The sequence below is a fragment of the Aethalodelphis obliquidens genome, unplaced genomic scaffold, assembly GCF_003676395.1.
Source record: "Aethalodelphis obliquidens isolate GAN/ISIS:26980383/991018 unplaced genomic scaffold, ASM367639v1 scaffold40, whole genome shotgun sequence".
NCBI lineage: Eukaryota > Metazoa > Chordata > Mammalia > Artiodactyla > Delphinidae > Aethalodelphis > Aethalodelphis obliquidens.
In genome coordinates this window covers 9,252,121-9,274,312 of record NW_020837984.1, presented here as the reverse complement: position 1 = coordinate 9,274,312, position 22,192 = coordinate 9,252,121, and the positions used below count along the sequence as shown (strand labels likewise).

At 34.8% G+C, this 22,192-nt stretch overlaps 1 protein-coding gene across 6 annotated transcripts in view; it reads left to right on the top strand.

The window, feature by feature from the left end:
• Positions 1 to 22,192, top strand: part of VPS54 (VPS54 subunit of GARP complex) — a 135,713-nt gene that overhangs the window by 72,683 nt on the left and 40,838 nt on the right. For all 6 annotated transcript variants that reach the window (XM_027131811.1, XM_027131810.1, XM_027131813.1 and 3 more), the window contains 6 exons: positions 3,562 to 3,640; positions 6,032 to 6,066; positions 8,127 to 8,258; positions 11,397 to 11,782; positions 19,861 to 19,987; positions 20,965 to 21,072. In XM_027131811.1, the coding sequence (XP_026987612.1) occupies positions 3,562 to 3,640; positions 6,032 to 6,066; positions 8,127 to 8,258; positions 11,397 to 11,782; positions 19,861 to 19,987; positions 20,965 to 21,072 (867 nt within the window). The remainder of the gene's footprint in view (positions 1 to 3,561; positions 3,641 to 6,031; positions 6,067 to 8,126; positions 8,259 to 11,396; positions 11,783 to 19,860; positions 19,988 to 20,964; positions 21,073 to 22,192) is intronic.

The following is a 22,192-nucleotide window of genomic DNA, read 5'->3' as shown; positions in this document are numbered from 1 at the left end:
TTAGTTTTTTTTCCTGACGTGGACCATTTTTTTTTTTAAGTCTCTATTGAATTTGCCACAACACCGCCTCCGTTCTGTGCCTTGGCCCCTTGGCCACAGGCATGTGGGATCCCAGCCCCCCAACCAGGGATTGAACCTGAAGTCCCAACCACTGGACCACCAGGGAAGTCCCTAGTGTTATGTTTGGATTCCTTTCTCTTTTTTGTATGTGTATGTATTGTAGGTTTTTTGGTTATCTTTGATTAGTTAGTGTGTATGTATTTGTATTTTTTGGTTACCATGAGTTTTAAATATCACACACACACACACACACACACACACTGATTAAGTTGATGCTCTTAAGTTTGAACGTATTCTAACCACCCTACATTTTTACACCTCACCCCCACATTTAATGCTTTTGACGTCATATTTTACATATTATTGTTTTGTGTAACTCTTAACTACTTATTGTGGATATAGATGATTTTACTACTATTGTCTTTCAACCTTCCTACTAGCTTTATAAGTGGTTGATCTACTACCTTTACTGTATATTTGCCTTTACCAGTGAGTTTTTTTTAATACTTTTCTTTTTTTAATTTAAATTTTTAATTGAAGTATAGTTGATTTACAATATTATGTCAATTTCTGCTGTTCAGCAAAGCAATTCAGTTATACATATGTGTATGTGTGTATATATACATTCTTTTAAAAATATTCTTTTCCATTATGGTTTATCATAGGATATGCTTTTCATATTTCTAGTTGTGGCCTTTTCTTTTCAACTTAGAGAAGTCCCTTTAATATTTCTTGTAAAGCTGGTTTAGTGGTGCAGGACTCTTAGCTTTTAGCTTTTGCTTGTCTGTTAAACTCTTTATCTCTCCTTCAGGTTTGTGATAACCTTGCTGGGTTGAGTATTCTTGGCTGTAGGTTATTTCCTTTCATTATTTTGAGTGTATCCTGCCAGTCCCTTCCGGCATGTAAAATTTCTGCTGAAAAGTCAGCTGATAGTCTTATGGGAGTTCCCTCATACATACTTAGTTGCTTTTCTCTTGCTGCTTTTATGATTCTGTATTTATAATTTTTTTTTTTTTTTTTTTTTTTTTACCATTTTCATTTTAATGTGTCTTGGTGTGGACCTCTTTGGGTCATCTTGCTTGGGACTCTCTGTGCTTCCTGGACCTGGATATACGTTTCTTTCCCCAGGTTAGGGAAGTTTCCAGCTATTATTTTTCCAAACAAGTTGTCTGCCATTTTTTTCTCTCTCTTCTCCTTCTGGGACCCCTATAATGTGAATGTTAGTATGCTTAATGTTGTCCCAGAGGTCTCAAACTACTTTTTTTTATTCTTTTTTCTTTTTTCTGTTCAGCTTCTGTGATTCCCACTACTTCCTCTTCGAGACTGCTGAAGAGATCTGTATCATCTAATCTACTGTTGATTCCTTCTAGTTTCAGTTATTGTATTCTTCAGCTCTGTTTGGTTCTTTATATTTTCTAACTCTTTGTTGAAATTTTCACAGTTTTCATTCATTCTCCTCCTGAGTTTGGTGAGTATCTTTATTATTACCTTGACTTTTTAGTGGAGGTGATTGCTTATCTCCACTTGGTTTAGTTCTTTTTTTGAGGTTATGTCTTGTTCCTCTGTTTGGAACATATACCTCCGTCTCCTTATTTTGCCCAATTCTCTGTGTTTATTTCTGTGTGTTAGGTCAGTTATATTTCCTGATCGTGGAGAAGTGGTCTTAAGTAGGATATGTCCTGTGGGGCACAGCAACATGCTCCCCTCTGGTTACCAGAGCTATATCCTATAGGGGTAGCCCCTATGTGGGGCTGCATGTGCCCTACTTTGTGGGGGGGCCAACTACTGTGGGTGCACTGGTAGGCATGGCTGGCCTCCGGCCTGATTGGCTTTGAGGCTGTGCCTCATGCAGTGGCCATGGGCCTTCTGGAGGGTGGGGCTGGGGCCCCATGTGGCTATCTCTTCAGCCTCGGGTGGGTTCAGGGCTGGTGCTGGCCTGCTGGTGGGCAGGGCTGGGTTCCCAGTGCTAATAGACTAGAGGGAGGATTCCAAAATGGTGCTCACCAGCACTGGTGTTATTGCAGTGCAACAAGCTCCCAAAATGGCTGCTCCCATCATCTCTATTCCCTGGAGAGGTCCCAGTTGCCTCCTGCCTCTTTCAGAGGCTCTTCAACATTGTCCAGTGGGTCTGCCCCAAGCTCCTTTCAAACAACTGCCTCTGGCTCGGACTCAGAGCATGTGAGATTTTGCATGCACCCTTTAAGAGCAGAGACTCTGTTTCCTATAGCTCTCCAGCTCTCCTGAACATAAGATCCACTAGTTTGCAAAGTCACACATGCTGGAGTCTCATCTTCCCAGCACAGGACCCTGGACTGGGGAGCCTGATGTGGGGCTCAGACCCCTTGCTCCTTGGGGAGGACCTCTATAATTGTGATATTTCTCCCATTTGTGGGTCCCTGACCCAGGTGAGTGGGTCATACCTCTACCCCTCCTACCTGTCTTGCTGTAGTTTCTTCTCTGTGTCTTTAGTTGTGAAAAATCTTTTCTGCTATTCTTCAGGTTCTCATTGATAGTTGCTCTGTAAATAGTTATAATTTTGGTGTGTCTGTGGGAGGAAGTGAGTTCAAGGTCTTCCTACTCCACTGTCTTGGCCACCTCCACCAATGGTTTTAACTGGTAAATTTCATGTTGTGTATATTTCACCACAAAAAATGGACAAGGGATCTGAACAGGCATTTCACCAAAGAAAAGATACAGATGGCTAGTAAGCATATGAAAAATTGCCTGACATCATATGTCTATAGGGAATTGCAAATTAAAACAAGGTGCCACTACACGTCCTTTAGAATGACGAAAATCCAAAATGCTGTCAAGACCAAATGCTGGCAAGGATGTGGCTAATAGGAACTCTTATTCATTGTGCACAGGAATGCAGAATAGTACAGCCACTTTGGAGACAGTCCTGTAGTTTCTGATAGAACTGCTCTCAGAATGCTGCAGGGATAATACTATTAGCCCAGGGTTTTTTCCTTACCACACTCCACTTTCCCATATGTCCTGTGTATGGTATCTCAAAAGATAACAGTGTTGTTAGTGGTCATCTAACCTGAACTCAGAGTGGGGTTTCTTTCTGTCTTTCCTTTTTTCTTTTTGGACTCAGAGGAAGTATTAACTACTAATCTGTCTTTCAATCTTAGGTATATAGGTTTAAAATTTTCTTGCTTATTTTTAAAAAGTTATTTTCTTAATTGATTTCTGTTATAAGAATAAGGATTTTTTATTTGCTTTCCCACTTCATTCTAAGTTTATGGAGATTTTACTATAATTGTATAAAATGGGATGAGTATAAGTATATAGACATTCACACACCTCAGTGGTATTTGGTTTATTAAGCATACTTGTTACTTGTATTTAAGTTCAAGAGGCTAGTGATTTCATATTAGAAAAATTTAGAACTTATTTGGTATATTCTTATATTCTGTTTTGTTAAATATTTTAATGCTTTGAATACTCATATTGCCACACAGCATTGATCACATTATTTATTTGTCTTTTTATTAGAGAGAGAAGATTCATGAGAGATGCAAGAAAATTTGTCCTCCTAAAGATACCTTTGACAGGACTCTCTTACATACTCATGGTATGAATATGTGCTCTTTGTAGCATAGCATAAATATTAATGAACAAAATCTTAATTTTAGGACCTTGTTGACTATCATATCTAATTTTTATTTCTAGTGAAATTTCTATAGCCTGCAATCATAATCTTTTCTAAAAGGTTTAAAGAGAAAAATCATGGATCTGATGGTAGTGTTATCCTTCAGTTCAACAAATAGTTATTTAATATTCAGGTGCTTTGTACTTTGCTTGTTGCCTAAAAATAAATGAATAAGAAATAGTCCCTGTCCTCAAGAAGCTGATGGTCTCCTGAGCAAGGTTAAACAAACCAACACTGTATATCAGGCAGTAAGTTCAGCATGGTAATATTGTAAAGAGTTCCTAACTTAGCTTTATAAAAACTGGAGTTGATGAGGATTGTCTGTGTTTTAAACTAACTATCAAGAAATATTTATGTGCAAAAAGGCATTTCAGGAAAGGGGACAGTTTATGCAAAGCCGTAGAGTCAAGAGGGAAATTAGCATGTTCTGGGACCTGCAAGAGTTCAGTATGCTGGCTCCACTGGAAGCAAGAAATGAGGCTGAAGAAGTAGGTAGGAGTCAGATCATGAAGAGCCTTGTATATCATGCTAAGACATTTTTCTTTTCTAAAAGCAGTATAGAGTTACAAAATATTTTAAACCAGACATGATCAGAGTTATGATTATATATTTCACTGTGAAAGAAGTTGTGGGTAGTAAATTTATAGATGATGATAAAACTGGAGGCAAGAATACAGTAGAAGCCTATTGCAGTAATACAAGTGAGAAATCATGTGTTCCTTATAGCAGTTATAATGAGGATAGAGAGGAAATTAGGTCTTTAAGAGATGCCTCAGAAATGGAGGCACAGGTTTTGGTGGTCAGTCATTTGTTAGTAATGGAGCAAGATGATTCCAGGATGATTCCCACATTTCTTGCTTGGGCAGCTGGCTAGGTGAGAGAGGTAGTATTGGAGAAGGAAGTTTGGAGGAGATAGAGGCTGGTTTAATTGAAGTTTTGCATAGAAGGAGGAGTCTGGTATGCAACCCAGAGCTCAGGAAAGAGATCTAGGCTGGAGATACAAGTATGATAGACATTATCATAGACAGTATGCTAGACAATAGCATGGTAGTTGAATCCAAGGGCACAGGTGGGATCACCCAGGAGGATGTGAGTAGTAAGGAGAAGAGAACTGATGATAGAACACTAGGAGGCTGTCACATTTAAGAAGGAGTAGAAAATGTACCTGTGAAGGAGACTAAAAAGAAGTAGTCAGAGAGATAGGAGAGTCAACCAAGAGAGAGTTGCACCTTAGAGATTGAAGGTAGTTAGAATTTCAAAGAAGTGCGAATAATTAGTCTACAGTGTCAGAATACTTCAGGGATAGATCAGGTTTGCACTCTGAGAAATCTCTGTGGATTTGGCAATTTGGGAGATCTTAGGGAGAACATTTAGACTGGAGTAGTAGTTACAGAAATTTCAATACTATGTATTAAGGAGTGAGTACAAGAGTAGGAAGTGGAGACTGCCAATATGGATGTGACTTGAAGATTTGAAATGTTAAGGTATTGACTAGAGGGAACAGAATCCCTCTAGTTTGTTTCTACTAGCAGTTGTGCTAGAAGAATGTTTTTGCATGGCCAGGATTAGATGAGGCAAGAGAGGTATCTGCATAATACTGAGACGAGTGCTTCCTTAAATTTTGCACCTGAGGTTCTCCCTTGCCTCAACCTACTCTAGGCCCTGAGTTTTATCTTTCTTCTTCTTCTTCTTCTTTTTTAATCGAAGAGAACTGAGCATGTTTATATGCAGAGAGAAAAGAGCTATTAAAATGTTAAAGATATGGAGAGGCAGGGTAATTGATGCGAGCTCAGAGAAGAGGCAGGAGAGGATGGAGTCTGAGTACAGAAAGCTTAGTTTTGGAAAGGAGGGTACCTTGTCTGAAATCTGATTGGTGAGACGAAGATAAAGGAGGTTCATTTGCAAGAAGTTTGTAGAGGATACAAACTAAGATGTCTAAGAAGAAAACTACTACGGCATTAAAAATTTTTTTGATCATAGGAAATACTGGATGGGATGGTGGATCTTTTGAACAATAAAAATAGCATTTCTATAAGATAGCACCAAGCTTTCTGTGTCCATTTAAAAAAGACTTGAATACATTTAGTTGTTTTATTGCTACTAAACAATTGATTAAAATTATTTGAAACATACTCACTGCTTTGCCTACTCCTAGGTATACAGAAGGTGTTTGATATTTGTTGAAGAAAGAAACTTAAATCGTTATTTAATTGTGACCTAGTATAGTATTGAATCTGTCAAAATATATTTTATGGAAATAAAATGAAAACAAGTTTTAAAAAATCATATTTTCCCTTTTCCATTTTAAAATAGATAAATCCAGGACAGATCTGGAGCAAGTACCTAAGGTAACAAAACCTAAAAAATGAGAATACAGCTTTTTAATATTTGATCTTTAATTTTGCCTTGTAAGAAGCTTTCACTGGGCTGTTTTCTGATGCTTTGACCACTTTGCCTCTTCTGGGACTTTCTTACTTTTCTTCTCTCTCTTTTGCATGATCAATCTCTTCTTTATCACCAAAACCTACAAATATGTTTAAGTGTTTTCATTTTAAAATATAATTTTATTGGTTTTATTACCCCTCCAAATTATTAGGGATATTTTCTTTGTATGAAGAATTTTGTAGAGATGTGTGATAGATGAGTGTTTTTTTGTTTTTCTTTTTTTTTCTGGGGAAGGAGTCCATTGCATTCATCATATTCTCAAAGAGGTCTGTGATAATTGCTCTTTAGGGTGCAAAGAGACAGAAGGATGAAAGACAGAAACAAAAAGGAAAGGGCAGTCATTTTTAAAGTTCTTTGATTCCTACAAAATAAAATTCAAACTGTAATTTAAGGCCCTTAATTATTCACTTCCATCATAGGCACACTCTTAACTTTTGCCTACTAATCTTTACACATTCTTTACTTCAGCCAGACTTTTTTGTTGGCTCCATGCTTTACTTGCAGTGTTCCTTTAGCCTGGAAGACTTTTCTCTTATCTCCCCATATCTAATCCTTTATAGTTTTTGCTTAAATGACAACTTTACATGAATACATTTCCTCCAAATGAAGATCATTGGCCCCTTTGCCAAACTGCCATAGCATTTTATCTAGACCCCTGCCTTCCCTTTTAAGGCATTTGTCACTCTTTCCCTTATAAAATATTTATGTATATATTTTATCACATCCCTTGGGCTAAAGATCCTTGAGATTAGGACCTCTGGAATAATTTAGCTTTGTTTCCACCTTAGTGCCTAGCATAAGAGTAAAATCATAGATAGTCAACATTTATTGAATTAATCAATACTTTCAGTTATACTAGAGGGACTAGAAAATATACTCATGTCCCTAGTTATATTTCCCTATCACATTCATACCAATTTTTGGATATGGGTCATATGAATCAGTGAATATAATAAAATATAACATAGAAATTAATTGATTAAACCATGTTTCAGGCCTTATGCTATGTGCTGGAATAGAAAGATTAATAATCTATAAATCCAGTCTTATAGGAACATATGGTCTGGGGGAGATATACATATTAAGTAAAAATATTTATGAAATATGAGATAAGTATACATGGTATACTTGTGTTTAGAGATGGGGTTAAATAAATTTTGTGAAGTATGAGATAAATAAAACTCTTAATGCCATTCTAAGAGAGTTTGGTCTGTCAGTCATGGGAATCCATTGAGAGATTTAAAAAGAGAAGTTAATTCAGTTATAATTGCATTTTAAAGATATATGGAGGATAGATTAGGGAAGGACATCAGTAAGTAGACATTTACTGTAATCCAGAGATAATGAGGAGCTGCAGAAATACTGTGGAGATAGAGTAGAGAGGAGATTCAAGTGATAATGAGGAAATATTAATGGTAGTACTTGGTGCGCAGATGGATGTGGTATACAAGGGAAAGGAGCAGTCTCTTCATAAAATTGAATTTGTTTTGGTTTTAAAATTTAGTGTATGTCTAATCTAAAAAAGAAAGTTTGAAAGAATTTTGAGCAAGAGAAAATAGAAATATAAGTATAGAGATATTGATATTTGACATTTTTAAAAAACCACTATCAGTGGGAAATAATACAGAAATTTTAGGATAAGTATGATATCTCCCTTTTGTATGTGCCCAGTGGGACTGCATTCGTGAGTTTGACCAGGTAGTAATGGAATGACCATCTCTGTTGGTAAAGGCAAAAAAACATTTTTCTATCTTTCATGAGCATTTTTAGCTTGATGAAACATTATTTATATATTTTTCTTCTACAGATTTTTGTATAAATAACTCAACTTATTATCACTTGCTTTTTCTGTATATGCCTGAGATTCAAGTTAATTATTGTTTAATGGTCTTATGATGTTAGAAGGGATAATGGATGTAAAGAAAATGTTTATCTAATTGAGGGAAATGCATTTTTTTAATAGATTTTTATGAAACCAGATTTTGCCTTGGACGATTCCTTAACTTTTAATTCAGTTTTACCATGGTCTCATTTTAATACTGCTGGTGGAAAAGGAAATCGTGATGCAGCTTCCTCAAAGTTGCTACAAGAAAAGGTAGTTTCTTTTTTACTTTTCCCATGTAGAAAACTATTTTAATTAAGTGGTACTGTTTGTGTGAGTTCAGAGTTAGTTATTTAGTAGGCACTAATTCCTTTAATTTCATCTTTATTGTTACTGATAATTAGAACCCTTCAGATCTTAACTGATAAAGTAATAGCACTTTGTGTCAATGCAATACAAGTTGTGCTGTTGAAAAAGGAAAAGGTTATTGTTTGAGTGCTTCTTATCTGAAACAGCAGTTGATAGCAATCTCAATTGAAAGGATGTATTAGATAACACAATTAATTGTTTTACATTTATTCCAAACAGTATATTGGCTAATTTTATATTCTTTATGACTTAAAGCACAGAAAATTAACTTTTCCTGAGGTACTATTTTTCCTCGTTTACACATAGTAATGATGATTATTTTGAAGCAAAAATAGCATAGTTAAAAAATGCCTTGTTCCTTTAGCTTTGCAAAGCGTAGCCTTTTGCGTGTTATTAGTCAGCAGTTTTTCAGAATTTTACAGTGTTCTATATTTCAGAAGTCAACATCTTGAAAGTCATTTAAAATGTAAAACTTTAAACATAACTCATAGATCAAGAATCTTTTAAAACTGGAATAGGAAGTAAAGACCTTTGATCTCTGTTCTTTCTTAGCATTCAGTTTAGAGCTTTTCTAAAACTGACTGTGGTTCCTAAACTGAGATGAAAGCATTTCATTTTAGTCAGGCGACAGCTCTTGGCAGTCTGAAAGCTTGCCTCAGGTAGACTATTCAATAAGTTGGGTCCAGTCTCAGCAACTGAAGAAAGGGCTACTTAGGGAGGAGAGGAGAAGAAATGTGGGGAAAGAATCGTGAGTATTCCGTTTCTCACAGTTGAAAATGAATTCACTTTTTTTTTTTTTTGGCAACATTTTCATCTATAAAGGTTTTCCTTGAGTAAGAATAAATTCACAAATCTTATGAAAACAATGGATATATAGACACAGACTCACTCCCAGACTACGTTTTCACATTGCAAGTATATCCCCTGGTAGAATACCTTAAAAGAGAAAAACAACAAAAGCCAATAAAAATTTCACCAATCTATACAGATACTTTTAGGAATACTTTAAAAACTGTTCCCTTTATAGAATTTTACTCGGAAATGAATTATGAAAATATTATGCCTTTGAAAAGAATAGATCAATGGAGTATTGATAAATTGCAGAAATATTTGAAATTCAAATGAAACAATTTTCTCATGCTAAATGTTTAAAGTGACTAAAGTAATGGAAATTTTTTTTTTTTTGGTAAGTTGCAGAATCAGCTTTATTACATTTACATTTTGTCTCCTCATTCTGCTCTGTTCTTAGAAAAGGAATGGAAGACAGGATTCAAACTCACTGTATGATTGACAGCACCCATTTTATCTTGCTAGTTTTAAAGAGGGGATGCTACAACCAGGATTAGGGAAATTTTTGTCCTATTGTAGTACTGCTACCCAAAGTGCTGGTCTGCGATGAGACAATGAGTTTGCTCTAGAACGTACATCATTTCACTGCTTCCTTCATTAAGAAAGTCTTTCTATGAAAAAGCAATACCGTGGGCTTAGTGATGTAGTTGATTTAATTTCCAGCAGAGTTCCTCATTTCATCATGGACCTGTTAAACAGTTCACAAACTGGCAGCAGCATATAAACTGCATTCTGAGTACCCCTGTCCTACAGGAGTTACTTTTTCTCCATTTTCTGAAGATTGAGTCTACTTTAGCTTGTGATGTACCTAAGTACCTTCATCCCCATATTGCTTTTTAGGTAAATAAATGAACAGCTGTTGAAGGTAAAAAGAACAACAGCAAAAGAGTGTAAATGCAACAGATTTAAACTATAGAAGAATGTCTTGTTTGTAACCTATTATATATTATAATAGATTATTGAAGGAGCTGTATTGAAGATATGCATGATCCTGCATGGTTTTAATGAGACAGGCTTGGTGACCAAATAATCCTCTAATTTTATGAGTCCTAAATGTTGAAAGCCCATTAACCCTTTAACACTACAAATTCTCCTGAGATGTTCAGAGATAATTCTTAAAGTTTGAGCTATAGGAAGAATAGGAAGAATCTAGAAGTAAAAAAGTGGGAGAGAAATGGAAAAATAATATAGCCAAAGAAGGCATATGCAGTTATGAAGGAAGAAAAGACAACTCAAGTTTTAGAAGTCCATATTTGAAATTACAAAGCATTCTTAATACATGTTATTCCAGGAATTAATTTTGGTAGTATTACAAATAAGATATATATGAACTAATTGTTTCAGTCAACTCTTTAAGAGGAAAACACATTGGAAATAAACTGAGTTTTATAAATTGATAAAAGAATAATTGTTGAAATGTGAAATTAACAGCTTAAAAAAAAAAGATCCAGGTGAATTCTAGTACTCTCTGTAATTTGTGGCTGGATCACCAATCTGTCTTTCATGAATTCTCTAACGTTTTGAGGCAGCATGGTACAGTAGAAAGAACTTCACTTTTTGAGTTAGACAAACCTGGGTTCGAATTTCAATTTTTCTACTTACTAATCATATGACTTTATTCAAGTTATTTAATGTTTCTGAGCCTCATTGTCCTCAACTGTAAAATAAAATAATAATAATACCTGTATTCCAAGATTGTTAAAATTAGAAGATGATGTATATAAAATACCAGTGCCTGGTACATAGAAAGCCAGTAAATGGTAACTATAATCATCTTTCAGTCAGATAAATGATACATTATATTGGTGATGGCAGTGATGTGTGGAGGTTAAGGAACTCAATCATTCTGTCTCAGATCTTGGAACTTCTAAAACTAGATTATAATCTGAGATGACTGTGGGCTACTTTTACTCTCTAGAAAGTAGTTGGTGTCTGGAGGACAGTAATGGCAGGAGCAGAGGAAGAAGGTAAATCACCTTCTATGCTTTTGTCTTACATTTATTAATTTTGGGCTCTACCTTTCATCTCCCTTCTGTTTTGTATGCCTAGTATCAAGCATCACATAATCAAACAGTTCACACAGTGGGATTTAAAATGCATGTAGAAATATTGTATCGTTTTCAGAAAGTATTTGGGTAGTTAAGGTATACTTATAATATGCTGTGATTTTTTTTCTTTTCCTTTCCTCTTAAGCTGAGCCATTATCTGGATATTGTGGAAGTAAACATTGCTCACCAGATCTCTCTACGTTCAGAAGCATTTTTTCATGCAATGACCTCTCAACACGAATTGCAGGACTACCTCAAGAAAACTTCCCAGGCTGTAAAAATGCTTCGAGATAAAATTGCACAGATTGATAAAGTAATGTGTGAAGGATCACTACACATTTTAAGACTGGCACTTACCAGAAATAATTGTGTTAAAGTATACAATAAACTGAAATTAATGGCCACTGTACACCAGACTCAGCCTACAGTACAGGTGTTGTTATCTACTTCTGAATTTGTCGGAGCATTGGACTTAATAGCAACAACGCAAGAGGTTCTACAGCAGGAACTTCAGGGCATTCACAGCTTCCGGTATGTCCATTAAGTAAGCCATTAGAAATAATGTTAGAACTTTCTAAAGGATAAATTTTAGTATGTAACGTTAGCTGAAAATCTATGAATGTGTTAGAGTTACAAGGGTATTTTTTTCTTCCAGATTGATCTGTTTAATAATGTTATCATTCTGATATTTTAGTCTTACTAAAACAAACAAAAATCATAAGGACCAATATTTACAGAGACATTTGGATAAAGAAGTAAAATTAAATTTTCTAGCAGATGAAATCAACGAAGGGCCAGTCACAGCTTTGAAAATTATATTTTGAAAATGTTGAAGTAGTTTTGTGTCAAGATAATAGATAAAGGTGGAAAAAGGAATACTAGTATAGCTGAAATTAAGTTCATTTTAAAAGCCATTGAATAAGTTTTAAATTAGATAATTATTAAAATTCATTTCTCATTTACAGTCTATCACATTGCAAAACATTCCACACGATGATGGAAAAGACCCAATTTCTTCCAAGTTTTTATTTTGAAAATACCTTTAAGATTAGGGTTTTAGTTATTTTATGTGAGATCATGTCATATGTTTAATTTACAGATTACACCAATTGTAAGCCATCAAAATTTCATTCAGTTAAGCAGGCTTGCGGTTTCCTTGTTGAAGTTCCTATCTGCTGGGAAACATTATACTACTGAGTGACTACAAAGAAGTTTTATGGGAGATGTGCTGTGTAACTTAATATATTCTGGAAAGGTTATCTTTAATATAAGTTTATTTTAATTGAATTATAAGTTCTTATTGACTAAGGATATGTAATTGGAATATTTATTTTGAAAGCACTTTTAAAAAGTTGGCCCAATTTTAATTATGCAAGTGAATGATTGATTCATTTAGTCAAGAAATGGTTATTGATTACATGACAGACACCAGGCAGAATACTGGGAATATAGCCATGAACAAAGCAGAGATGCTTTCTGCTCTGTTTCTACAATTTATTTGATAGGAGGGAGACAGAAATTACTGGGTAGTTATTATACAGTACAGTACAGTACGATGATGAAGTACAGATTACTATGGATCCTAACCTTAGGGGAAGAACCTTATCCAGACTTGGATGTTTACAGAAAAAGTTTGGATCACAAACCTCTTTGAGAATCTATTGAAAGCTGTGGATGGACCTTCTTTCCATAAAAATATACCTGTACATAAAATTTTGCAATCAATTTTGGGTGGTTTGTAGTCCTTTGAGGCCTACTTTGGATTTCTCAGCATGGGAACCCAGGGTGACTAAATGATTTTTAGTTTCCCCTTTACCTCTGAAAATTTAAATATTTCTCTTTTTTGAATGTGTATATGGCATATATTTTTAAAATAAATAATATTAATTTTGTCAGTATTTTAGCAAAATGGACTTCTGTAATGACAGAAGCTGTGTTTTTTCTTGTCACCGCTATATTATATGAATTTGATGAATATTGGGAGCTGTTCCTAGAAAGTAGAGTGCTTTATCCTCTGAATAGAGCAATAGAAGCAAAGATTAAATGCTTGCCTGCTAAACACAAATTCTGAAACTGTTCTCATTTTTACTCCAAAGGTCATGCAGTTTATTTTATTTCATTTTCCTGACTCATAAGTTTATGCCTAATAATACTGATGAAAAATTTAGTTCTCCAAAGCTATCTAGAAAATATTTAAGAACAGGGTTGGATATTTATTCCCAGTAGATTATGATTTATCAGAAGGCAGAATGAAAATTTTATAATCTTTTAATTATCTTGAGCTCAAGAAAGAGTTTACCTTTATTTTCATCCTTACTTTTTTTGTTTGTACCTTAACTCAAAGGACAAAATATTCTTCATAAAAAAGTGTATATGATTTTTTAAAAGACTCTCAAATATTCTGATTATCTATGTTTTGTTTTTCTTTGTTGTTTTTTTTTTTTTGCGGTATGTGGGCCTCTCACTGTTGTGGCCTCTCCCGTCGCGGAGCACAGGCTCCAGACGCGCAGGCTCAGCGGCCATGGCTCATGGGCCCAGGCGCTCCGCGGCATGTGGGATCTTCCCGGACTGGGGCACGAACCCGTGTCCTCTGCATCGGCAGGCGGACTCTCAACCTCTGCGCTACCAGGGAAGCCCCTGATTATCTATGTTTTACTCAAATATCTACTATTATTTTTTTTAGAACCTGCACATTTATAAAGAGTGTTTATTCTTCATATAAAATATAATATATATGAAAATATATTTGAACCTTGATATCTTGCAGGTTTCGTATAGAAAAGATTCAGTTACCTTGAAATTCAGGGATATAATGTTGTTATTTTCTGTTTCTTACTGTAAAGGTTTATGTAGAAACTTCAGTTTTCACCACTGTTAATTTTTTTTTCTTTATTACTTACTACCACCATTACTGTACTACTGCCACCACTACAAAACCTAAGAACGTTTTTTGAATACTTTGGTATTCTGTACCAGTGCTAAGAATATTGCATATATTATTTGATCCCCCTCCCCACTCCAAAAAAACCCTTCTATGAGATAGATAGTTTTATCCCCATTTTAATAGATAAGGAAACTAGAGCATTGAAAATCTTAGATAACTTGCTCCAAGTCATACAGCAAGTTATAAAACAGTAGAGTCAAGATTCAACCCAGATCTCATCGGACCCAAGAGTTATGTATACTTTTTAATATATTTGATTGAGGTTTTGTAGGACCTCAAATAGATCACTCTGAACATCAGTGCTAATTTTCTAGTGCAATAGATGTTAAACTGTGGGCAACTGAGTTGGAGGTTTGCTGAGCTAGGAATCTACCATAGTAATAGATTTTAGGATAAAAATTAATGAAACTAGTTTTTCTACTCGTACGTCGTCGTCGTCTCCTTCTTCTCCTTCTTCTTCTCCTCCTCCTCCTCCTCCCTCTCCCCCCTCCCCCTCCTCCTCCCTCTCCCCCCTCCCCCTCCTCCTCCTCCTCTTCTTCTTCTTCTTCCTTCTTCATTTCTTCTCCTTCTTCTCCTTCTCCTCCTTCTTCTTCTTCTTCTCCTTCTCCTTCTCCTCCTCCTCTCCCCCTCCCTCTTCTCCTTCTCCTCCTTCTCCTCCTTCTCCTCCTTCTCCTCCTTCTCCTTCTTCTCCTTCTTCTCCTCCTTCTCCCCTCCCCCTCCCCTCCTCCTTCTCCTCCCCCTCCCCTCCTCTCCTTCTTCTCCTCCTCCTCCTCCTCCTTCTTCTTCTTCTTCTTCTTCTTGAAAGAAAAGGTGGAAAACATTCAGAGTTAATTATAGGTTCTAGCTTATTATGATTTCATTGATCAGAGGCCACCTTGGGATTCCACTTAAGGGATTTTTAGTAGTAGGATTGGAAGTAGTATTTTTAGTAGTAGGATTGGAAGTAGTAAAAGGTATTTAACATCTTCTTTACTCCTATATAATCTCCCATAATTTAGATCTTGAAAACATTATGTTATGAAAACATCCACATTGTGTGCTCTGAGGTGAAGCCAAAACAACAGATTTTCTGCTATTTGATGAAACTAGTATTACTGTAGGGTTTATTGATATGTAAGTTTCTGTGATAAAAGCAACACAAAGGTCATTGTAGTGAACCCACAGCTTAGTAGAAGTTCTGAATTCACGTACAAATTGAGGCATATTAAAGTAGAAAGTATTAGAATTGCTCCAATTTGTTTAGCTGGATATATGAGCCTATGTACTTTTTCAGAAAGTGATTTTTAGTTACTTGTCTGTCATTTCAGGAGATTTCTTTCACCACTGTAAAGTATTATATGTGATTATTAGGATACATACTTTTAAAATGAACTGTTAGGAGATTTATCTATTAAATATTTTTGGTAAGGTTAATAATAATATACAGGCCAGTATAATTGCATCTATTGTTAAAGTAGTCTAAAATATTTTAAAAACAGCAAGGATGAATAGGTGAATCCTATAAAACACTAATTCTAGAAATTTTATTTAGGGATTTGCTTAGACAAATCTTTTTATATATGTTATCATATACCTGTGAGTACATAATAAATACTATTTGATGTTAGTATTGAGATTCATATCTGCTCTTCTTTATTATATTTGTCAGATTTTAAAATTACTCAAGATGTGTAAAAATGAAGCTACTCAGTTATTTTTGACAATATCTGACATTAAATAGAACGTCACATTTAAGTTATTAGGCTGAAATGATAGAGTTTTATTACTTTGATGCCCAAACATCAGTAGATACAGTCCTATGGACTTCCTACCATAATTCTTTGTTGGGATTTGCTGAAGACTATTTGTACCTGAAGGTAACACATACTTGGGTGTTAACCTCTAGTCTGCATTTAAAAGGAATTTTTGATCTTTATAAAAATCAATTAACTGAGAACGAAGCAATGTTAAATTTATGTGTGGATTCATATCCTACCCTATTACTGCTTTTTAAAACTTATTGAAAACTGAAACATACACAAAAATAGAGGAAATTATATGAAGAGAGTTATATGAAGCTGGATAAATTGCATATGACCTGTGAGTTATTAACTCATAGCCAACTTGGTTTTCTCTATATGCCTCCCCCTACTCCTGGATTATTTTGAAACAAATCCAAAACATGATTTCATTTCATCCATAAGTATTTCATTATGTATCTCTGAAAGATAAAGATCTTTAAAAACATAACTCGAATATCATTCATAGTTTCAAATAGCTAGTCAGTGTTCAGATTTTCCTATTTCTCTCAAAATTCTTTTCACAGTGTATTTGTTGAAACAGGATCCAAATAATAACAACTGTATATTACAATTGGTTGATATATTTCAAATGTCTTTTGATATATAGTTCTCCATTCTTCTCATTTTCTCCCTTTCAAAATACTTATTGAAGAAATTGAGTTGTCTTTGTAGTGCTTCTCACAGTCTGGATTTTGCCAACTGCATCCCCATGTTTAGTGTGTTTTCCTTTTACTTGTATTTTCTATAAACTGGTAGTTAGATTTAAAGCCTTGATCAGATTTAAGTTTTTCTTTTTGGTAAGAGTACCTAATAGGTGTATTTCAGCCAAGAGGCATATATCTGGTTGTCTCTTTTTTCGTGAAATTAGCAGCCATTTGGTGATCATTGCCTAGATTTATCATCTCATTATGGGTTGCAAATCATGATATTCTAATTCTAAACTTCCTTATTCATTTGTTAATGGAATATTTCTATAAAGCCATATTTCTCCATAACAATTACTTGGTAATTCTGAAGGACAGTTCTTACAAGGATAGGCAAGATAAAGTCTAGGTTCTTTTCCTTTATTTAGCAGTTTTTAAAATAATGAATTGAAAAATGTAGCATCTTCCAAATGTTTTATAAGCACATGGATTTATATATATTTGAAGTATTAAGGTTTTTTTTAATCAATGTTCATATTGTCCTATCTTTTGTAGGAACCTCCTCAAGTCCTTTTGATTCTATGAGTAGTCATTAATGGTTTTCTTCATGTTATGACAGGATATTCATATTATACATTTTCTGCTCCATATTTGTAAACTGCCATTTCTCTAAGGAGCCCTAGTTTCTTTTAGTAGGAAATGGTATTTAGAAATTACAATCTAGGTATCAGAGGTGTTCCTTGCTACTGGATTGGTCATGATCTCTAGGCCTTTTTAGTGGGAAGAGCTAGAAAATAATTTTCCCTCTTTTTCTTAAGGTATATCCCTTGTGGTATGAATGGATAAATTACTGTGTTTTTTTTTTTTTGCGGTACGCGGGCCTCTCCCTGTTGTGGCCTCTCCCGTTGCGGAGCACAGGCTCCGGACGCGCAGGCTCAGCGTCCATGGCTCACGGGCCCAGCCGCTCCGCGGCACGTGGGATCTTCCCGGACCGGGGCACGAACCCGCGTCCCCTGCATCGGCAGGCGGACTCTCAACCACTGCGCCACCAGGGAAGCCCTAAATTACTGTGTTTTAAAGTCACTTGAAATAATTCCTCTTTGTGTAGATTTGCCTGTACTTTGATACATAGTTAAGTTCATTTGTTTCATTTGCTTTTGATATTCAAGGATTGCTGTTTTTAAATGTACTATTGTTTTACAACTATGTTAAGTAGTTACATAGTTCCAAAGTCAAATCTATAGAACAAAAAATATTCAGAGAAATTTAACTTCTATCTTGGTTCTCTTCCTCTGTACCTACTCCTACAAGTCATTTAAAAAAGTTTTAGTTTATGTTTATTTATCCATCTCTCTGTCTGTCCCTCATCTTAGATAAGCATTAGCATACTGTACATACTTTCCTCCACCGTGGGGTTTTTATCTTACAGTATATACCCTGTAGATCATGCTACAGTATGCATTCTCAATGGGAGATATCACCCAAAGGGGGGAAAAGTTTGTTCTTGAAGGGTGAAAAAAAACTCTTGGATTTTACAATGGTTTGTGGCCCCCCAAAGACCACAGTACATAAACGGATTTACAGTATATCTGTGATATTAAAACTTCATGGGGAGTGATTAGAAATAAAAATGTCTGAAAAGACTTTTTAAGGGGGCAGTAGTTGAGAAACTGCTCTGTAGCAGTATATAGTATATTAATTGGTATTCCTCGATTCTTTTAAAAGTGTTATAGGGTCTATTATGATATATTTAACTAGCCTTCTGTTGGTCAGCATTTGGGTTGTTTCCATTCCTTTGCAATTACCAACAGTGCTGCAATGAATGTATGTTCTTTTGTCATTTACCAGTGTATCTTTGAGATGGATTCTGAGAAGTCAGATTCCTAGGTCAAAGGCTAATTGCCTATGTAATTTTGCAAGACACTGCCAAATTCCTTTTATGGCAGTGTTTTAGTTTGTACGAGTGGATATGTTATAAATTAGTTTATTGTGAGATGTTGTCACCATTTATGAGAACCTTATCAGACTTCTAATTAGCTGTGAGAAATATAATTTTCATATTGCAAAAAGCACATTTATGTTATTTCACTTATCAGATTTTTTCTAAAAGTATCACTGCACTACTTACCATATTGTTGTTGTTCATAAAAGAAGAACAACGGATCTGTCTAAAAGGTCACATGCTTTAATTTTTTTTAATGTGCTATATCTGGTCATAGTAAAGACAGTTGCTAACATTAAGGGCTTGTTTTTCAAGTAAATGTAGCATAAACTTTTAAAATGTTTTTATAATTAATTATAAATGTTTACATTTAAGATAAATTTCACTTAATTTTTGAAATGCCTTGGACCAACTAGATTACCTAGGTTTCTTCAACCCATTGTTTTTATGAAACTATTAGATTGTGTGGCAAAAATCCCTTTGGATATGACGGTATTCATCCTTAGTGCCCTTCAGAGCAGGGATTAACTACCTGGGACCACTCTTGTCACTTGGACAGTACTTACTTTTTCTAGGGAGAAGGTTCCAAATCTCTTTAGTAATACTTGCCCTCACCACCCCTACAACTCTGCCAAAATTAGAGTCCTGCTCACTTTAACCCTAGCCAGGATCTGCAGGTACTGAAGAGGTGGACTAAAAAGGAACATCATACTTCATGAGAAGAAGTTCCATGGATAGATTATAGCTCAGTGACTTTAGATCTTCACTCATGTGTTCTAATGACTTTAATGGCCTGAGGGATATTGCACAGTAACTCAAACTGATTCTGACGGAGGTTGAGCTGAGTCAGTCTCTCCTATAGTCCTTCAAATATTTATAGGTACCCAGAACAGGGCCTGGTGCATAGTAAGCGCTTGTATTTATTGCATACGTGAATGGCTGGGGAGCTACTGACATTTATATTCAGTAAGTGGTTAATGAGGAAAGGACTTAGAATATCTGAATATTTTGTCTGTGAAAAGCAGACTAAAAAGCAATCATGAAGTTTTCTAGAACCAAGTTTCCTATAGTATATTTAACTGTTTGGAGGTTAAGATATACAGAGAAAAATAGAATTTGGGAGATGATGTGAAACTGTCTCAGTTATTTTTGTTAAGTTAAAAGACTGTATTTTACTAAAACATCACCTTGTTGCACAAGTACTGTCAGCTAGAAAAGTTTTGCTGACGGGTTCCCTTGATCGTGGAGTAAATCTGGGTTTTTAATAAATGAGGTAACATTTCCCTCTTCCTTTGTAGGCATTTGGGATCACAGCTTTGTGAATTAGAAAAACTGATAGATAAAATGATGATTGCAGAATTTTCTACTTATTCTCACAGTGACTTAAATAGACCATTGGAAGATGACTGTCAAATTTTAGAAGAGGTATGTCTTTTGAACTGTAGAATGAAATTGATGTCATTGCTTAGTGTTATTTCCTAACAGCCTTAGTTTAGAACACATTCTCCTCAGGTTATAGTGAGCAAAATTATCTTCAATATCAAGCCTGTGAGACCTATGAAATCTTTCACTAAGTATGTGACTTTAGGAAGCACACAGTTGTTTATTATCCTGTGAAATTAGAGAATAAATAATTTTGTAGCTTAATTAGAAATGGGAGTTAAAATGAAGTCTTTATATGGCTTACTACCCAAGTTCCAAATATAGATATAGAATGTAGATATAGAATGAATTAACTTATATCCATGTATATGCATGTATTGGAGTGTGTCTTTTATAAAAAGTGATCATTATTATATGGTAACTTATCAGTCATTCACATTCACTGAGCACCTATTATGAACATGTTTTATGCATATGCATGTACAAATATATCATATTTGGTAACTTATCTAGTAACTTCTCAATGCTGATTATTGCCAAGAATTTGTAAAGAATCCAAAAAGCCCTGATAGCAGCCTAAGTAGTTAAAGAGATTTTTGTAAATGTTAGCAGTTAATGCTCCACAAATAATCCAGGTCATCATTCCAGTCTTCTAGACCACTAATTAGAAAGCACCGGGCTCATAGAGTATTTATTGGTCATCAGGGTTTCAGAATAATACTTTCTAGCTACTTACTGAAACTAGACCAAAATATACTCATATTGTTTTGTCCCCAAACCAGCTTCATTTGATCCACTATAGTAGGATAGGATTTACCTGTTTTAGAATAATGACTCCAAAAATCTGATGACAAGATTGCTATGGAAAGGGGTTTTTAAGCCTTTTAGAAAATACCAAAAGGAGGATAGAGATTTGAGGGTCAAACAATAAAACCCTTGACGTTGATTATTTCTACCTCTAAGTGAGATTATTTTGTATTTGAATTTTGACATTGTATGCCCTTCTTTTATTTTAACAGGAAAGACTAGTATCTCTTGTATTTGGACTTTTAAAACAAAGAAAACTTAATTTTTTAGAAATATATAGTGAAGAAATGATTATTACAGCAAAGAATATCATTAAACAGGTAATTATACTTTTTTATTTGATATATTTTCATCTAGAATCTTTTGTGAAGTTTATTTTTACATGATCCTGTAATAATACATGCAGTATCATAGTAATATTTTCTCATTTATTAAAAAATTTTAAATATAGAAGAAAGAAAAACATAGCCCTACCAGTCAAAAAGATTATCACTTTAAGAATATTTCTAGGGCTTCCCTGGTGGCGCAGTGGTTGGGAGTCCACCTGCCGATGCAGGGGACACGGGTTCGTGCCCCCATCCGGGAAGATCCCACATGCCGTGGAGCAGCTGGGCCCGTGAGCCATGGCTGCTGGGCCTGTGCGTCCGGAGCCTGTGCACTGCAGCGAGAGAGGCCACAGCAGTGAGAGAGCCCCGTACCGAAAAAAAAAAAAAAAAGAATATTTCTAAGCATAAGTTGTTACTGGTGTTTATCATTGGTGCTCTCATACTGTATATATAATTTTGAATTGTATTATATATTTCCGTTTGAATCATAACATAAGCATTTGCTCATAAGCCTTCAGAAATATCACTTTTAATGGTTGTATAAAATTCCATCAACATTATGTTAGTTAAACCTGTTTAAACTTTCCTCTGTGTTAAATATTTAGGTCATTTTCATTTCGGTACTATAAAGAGCACTGTGACAAACATCTTTGGTATGCTTTGGTATAAAGTCTTGTTTGTTTGGTTTCTCATATTTAAGACTATTTTTCTTATAACTGATTCCTGAAGTGGAACTATTGGTCAGAGAGTGAAATGTATTTTTAAATTGTTTGATACATAGAGCTGAATTGCTTTTTTTCTAAAAACGTTTTACCAATAGTATATACTTTCACCAGCGTTTCTTCTTACTCTGATCTCTAAGAAATTATAATTGTAAACTAAAATCTATTTGTTTTTTTTTAGTCTTCCCTGATTTTTTTCCCAAGCTAATTGGTATTTATTACAACACAATTGGCATAAAGTGATAAAGTGGAATTGTCAGACATTTTACATCTGCATTACTTTTAGAAATTAAAAGAAAAAGCTTACCATCTACAATGCTATCAAAGTTTCAGTATTTGTCATCTACTCATTAGAAAGTAGATATACATTTTAAGGTTATTTCAGTTTTAAA